The sequence below is a fragment of the Ictalurus furcatus genome, chromosome 11, assembly GCF_023375685.1.
Source record: "Ictalurus furcatus strain D&B chromosome 11, Billie_1.0, whole genome shotgun sequence".
In the NCBI taxonomy this organism is placed as follows: domain Eukaryota; kingdom Metazoa; phylum Chordata; class Actinopteri; order Siluriformes; family Ictaluridae; genus Ictalurus; species Ictalurus furcatus.
The window spans coordinates 42,501-47,500 of NC_071265.1; the positions used below are offsets into that span (position 1 = coordinate 42,501).

The following is a 5,000-nucleotide window of genomic DNA, read 5'->3' on the forward strand; positions in this document are numbered from 1 at the left end:
GCGAGTCAGAGAGTGTTACAGAGAGTCAGAGAGTGTTACAGCGAGTCAGAGAGTGTTACAGAGAGTCAGAGAGTGTTACAGCGAGTCAGAGTGTGTTACAGAGAGTCAGAGAGTGTTACAGCGAGTCAGAGAGTGTTACAGCGAGTCAGAGAGTGTTACAGAGAGTCAGAGAGTGTTACAGCGAGTCAGAGAGTGTTACAGCGAGTCAGAGTGTTACAGAGAGTCAGAGAGTGTTACAGCGAGTCAGAGTGTGTTACAGAGTGTGTTACAGCGAGTCAGAGAGTGTTACAGTGAGTCAGAGTGTGTTACAGAGTGTGTTACAGAGTGTGTTACAGCGAGTCAGAGAGTGTTACAGTGAGTCAGAGTGTGTTACAGAGTGTGTTACAGCGAGTCAGAGAGTGTTACAGAGAGTCAGAGAGTGTTACAGCGAGTCAGAGAGTGTTACAGCGAGTCAGAGTGTTACAGAGAGTCAGAGAGTGTTACAGCGAGTCAGAGTGTGTTACAGAGAGTCAGAGAGTGTTACAGCGAGTCAGAGTATGTTACAGAGTGTGTTACAGAGAGTCAGAGAGTGTTACAGCGAGTCAGAGAGTGTTACAGTGAGTCAGAGTGTGTTACAGAGTGTGTTACAGAGTGTGTTACAGCGAGTTAGAGTGTGTTACAGCGAGTCGGAGTGTGTGTGTTAGTGTGATTTGCAGCTACACAGAGCTAATGTTATAGAAAATTTATCAACATCTTCTAACTGGAGAATTCAACAACACTGTAATATGTTTGTGTGTTTTATGTATGAACTTGCACAAAAGTTTAGGTTTTCATTTCTGAAAAGATGTAATCACACAAACGCTGATCATACGTGTACCAGTTTCACAGAGTCTTTGTTAATAATGTGTTCAGAATGTTGTTCACATCAAAATCAGTTTAATTTGTTACAAGCATGGACTTTCCATTTTGTTATTATTGTTTCTGGTGGCTCCGGTTTGGGTCAGATCTTATGTGAAATGTGCAGTGAGGTGTTGGAGGTCTGTGTGCACATACGTTAAAGGCTCCCAGCAGAGACAGCATGTGATGCAGGCCTAATGAGAACCCTAGGCGCAGGACGAAAGAGATAACTAGAACCCTCACTGCATTCGGACTGGGACACAGTAACACAAACACCAACGAGCCCAACACACACCCCCACAGTAACAGAGACACTGATGGCTCCAAGTGACCTGGAACAAACACACACACACACACACACACACACACACATATATATATATATCACACACTATATACTGAACATTTACAGGATTCCTGCTGCAGTGCTTTAGACAGTTCTGGCTGTGTGTTCTCTGCTGGTATGGGAAGTGGTGATGACGATGATGATGATCACTCACTATCGCTTACACTCTCCAGTGGATAGAAAAACGCCACCAGCACGTTAATCAGCACAGCCAGGTTAAATGACACATTACTCCAGAACGACATGTTCCTACTGCACCAGTACAACACCGGCTGGGCTGAAAAACACACACACACACGCACACACAAAATTGATAGCACTTTAAAAGTAAAACCTCAGTAAACAGTATAAAACATATGACAGTCCATATATTACTGAATTATGTATCCATGAAACCAGCACCAGAACATATTTCATGAATCTTACAGAACTCTCAGCCTTTCTGTCTGTATCCAGGTCCAAAGCCAGGACACACAGCTCTGTGTTTGAACTGGTTTTATTTTCGTGGTTCTGTTTGATTAACCTCTCCCAGCTCACTGACTACTTCTCACTGCTTCTACTTACATCCACCTTCCTCCATTTCCTCATACTTCCCATCATTGTCATCCTTTTACAAAACTCATATCTAACGTCTAGCATTTTTATTCACTTTATTATTAACATGACTAATATTTGGGAAGTGTTAGATTTGACAATTTAATTAAAATAAATTTAGGTAAAAATTTAAATAATTTTTTTCTCTTTTGGCCAAAAACCAAAAGTTGTTGTTGGCTGTTTTTGACCATTTTCGCCTCTGAAATATTAGTGGCACTCACTACACACACGCACACACACACACACACACACACACACACACGGGGCCTATACCTCGAAGTTTTTTCTGCCACCTCATCTCACTGTACAGGTCGTCTGCTCTGAGGAAGAAGTCATTGATTTTGCTGCCCTGCTCGTCTCTCTCTGTGCTGTAATACACACGCAGTTTCGACTCGTTTGTCAGGAATGAGCAGATATGTGGGACCGGAAACACAATCTGCTCCATGGTGCGGTCCTGACGGACAATCTGCACACACACACACACACACACACACACACACATAATTAAACAAAGTGATCAGAGCCTAGAAAATAAATAATCTGTTTAGTCTACACTGTTTAGTCTATATACTCTCACTAAAATACCGTACTGAATCAGACAAACTTAAAGGTGACAGCTTAAAGGAAAACCCAGTGTGATATGGTGCGACTCCACCCCCATCCACAGGGCACAAGAGCTTACTGAATGGTGTGGTGAGGATGACGAAGGTGTAAATCACACGCTATATGTCCTTCACACTCACCACATCTCTGTACTTATGTTCCATCACTGTGCTTGGTTTTCATATTTAAGCCTTTACTTTCTTCAAATTTGAGTTTATATATAAAGAGCATGTGTGGACAGTCACCTCGATCTGTGCCGTGTGTTCCGTGTAAAACTCCACAGCCTGATCTTCTCCTGTGGGCTTCAGAAGCACCTGCAGCTCCTTATTGTGACGAGATAGCTGAAGAGCCCGAGCACAAAAAACATCATGAGAGAGTGTGTGTGTGTCTGTGTTTGTGTGTATGAGAGATAGACAGAGAGAGAGAGAGAGGTTCGTGCTTTTTATATTTTGGTGAAGACCAACTGTCCCAAAACAAACAACAAAGATAGGAATATCTGACAGTTTTGACCTTGAGGGGACATTTGGTTGGTCCCCATCAGGGAAACTGTGTTTAGGTGTAGCAGAGCATTAATTATCTACATTAATAATTATGTGAATAGCAGGTACTCACAAGGATAGTACGACAAACTGTGGGTTTATGTGCGTACACATTAATGTGTGGGTTTGTGTGTGTATGTGTCTGTGTGCATTAAACCTGATGTGCAAGGATGTAGATGTTGTGGCCGACATTCCGAGGTGAAGCAGCATGTTCCTCTGCATTCTCCTCATCGTCATCGAAGTCTGTCTCTCCCTGCTGATATGCCTTCTTTATCACCTCCACCTGCAGCACAGAGATGTACAGTCAGTCCACCTTTTCTCTGCTCTTTTCATTTAAATGTGATATACAGTGTGTGAAGGTGATGTACAGGGTGTGACGGTGATATACAGTGGGTGAGGGTGATGTACAGGGTGTGAGGGTGACGTACAGTGGGTGAGGGTGATGTACAAGGTGTGAGGGTGATGTACAGGATCTGAGGGTGATGTACTGGGTGTGAGGGTGACGTACAAGGTGTGAGGGTAATGTACAGGATCTGACGGTGATGTACAGGGTGTGAGGGTGATGTTACTCTGCTCATTTATATAAATATATATGTGTGTGTGTGTGTGTGTGTGTGTGTGTGTGTGTGTGTGTGTGTGACAGTCGCTGTACCGTGTATCACAGTAGCCCTTACCAGCTCTTTGGGTCTCATGTTGTACAGGATCCTCTCTGCGTTCTCACTGTCATGGCGACTCTCCATGATGGCCAACAGCAGCTTGGAGGCGTTATTCTGAACAGGACAGAGAGAGATTAATTACCAATTATAAATCGAATACCAATGATGAATAATAGAGATAGATATATCACACCTATGTGTTCTGAAATCAAAATAATGGAGAAGGTGGAGATAAATAAGACGATGTGAGGTCTGTGTTATCTGCAGCCACTCATTTAAAAACAGAAGTTTTCTACATATACAGTCCCCTCCGAAAGTATTGGAACAGCAAGGCTAAATCTTTGGTTTGTGCTATACACTTGGCTTTGAGATCAAATGATGAAAATGAGATGATAGATCAGGATTTCAGCTTTCATTTCCTCATCTCTACATCTAGTTGTGTAAAACAACTTAGAACACGGCACCTTTTGTTTGAACCCACTCACTGTTCAAGTGATCAAAAATATTGGAACATGTGACTAACAGGTGTTTCTTGTTACCCAGGTGTGTCATGCTATACTGACTGTTTAAACAATAAGTACCTCTGAATGTCTAGCCCTGGGTTTCACCTGTATAGACTGCATTTGTTTTTAAAAAGGATAAACCAACACGAAGACCAGAGAGCTGTGTATGGTAGCAAAGCCATTTTAAAGCTCGGAAAAGAGCGAAATGCTAAACTAAAACATGTATCATAAGTAAACATTAAAACACACACTGCAGCCTGCAATCATGTCCTTCAGTGTAACTAAAATAAATTCTTTAAATACACGATTAAGATCACACTATAAAATAAAAGCTGTTCGAGGAAATCAGATGATAACATTTACAGTAGCACAATGAGCTAATTTTAATATTGAGGTTAGGTGTGATGCGTCTCTCATTTGTACGTCACTGTTAATAAAACTGATGTTAAAGCCACATCATGCAGTTTGTTTATAACGTCAGAGTGATCGTGTTGGCAAAAGCTTGATTCTCTGGGACACGGTATACCATGGTTACCTTGTTAATTAAAACACTGGGTAAGGCAGGAGTGTGAGTGTGTCATGTGAGAGTAAAACAGGTCACCTTCAGCTCCAGGACCAGATCTATCCTCTTCCTCCCAAGGGGATTGATGTCATTCAGGATCAGAGCAATGATGATGTCGATGCCATTAGACTCATGAGTTGCAATGCAGTTCTACACATACACACAAACACACACACACACACACACACACACACACAGGAATCTTTGAGTGCCTAGAAATGCACTATATAAATGTAAGGAATTATTAATTTTGTGACTGTGTACGATTATCTATGAAGTGTACCTGGTTGACAAGGTGGTGGTGTGTACCTGTTCATATAT

The 5,000-nt window shown here is 42.1% G+C and overlaps 1 protein-coding gene across 3 annotated transcripts in view; it reads right to left on the reverse strand.

The window, feature by feature from the left end:
• Positions 1-5,000, reverse strand: part of itpr1a (inositol 1,4,5-trisphosphate receptor, type 1a) — an 88,653-nt gene that overhangs the window by 6,419 nt on the left and 77,234 nt on the right. For all 3 annotated transcript variants that reach the window (XR_008387096.1, XM_053636367.1, XM_053636368.1), the window contains 7 exons: positions 4,719-4,829; positions 3,633-3,728; positions 3,116-3,241; positions 2,665-2,760; positions 2,090-2,282; positions 1,377-1,499; positions 1,033-1,208 (listed from right to left, as the gene is read on the reverse strand). Coding sequence is in view for 2 of the 3 variants with exons in the window: in XM_053636367.1 (XP_053492342.1) it covers positions 1,033-1,208; positions 1,377-1,499; positions 2,090-2,282; positions 2,665-2,760; positions 3,116-3,241; positions 3,633-3,728; positions 4,719-4,829 (921 nt within the window). In the remaining variant the exon portion in view is untranslated. The remainder of the gene's footprint in view (positions 1-1,032; positions 1,209-1,376; positions 1,500-2,089; positions 2,283-2,664; positions 2,761-3,115; positions 3,242-3,632; positions 3,729-4,718; positions 4,830-5,000) is intronic.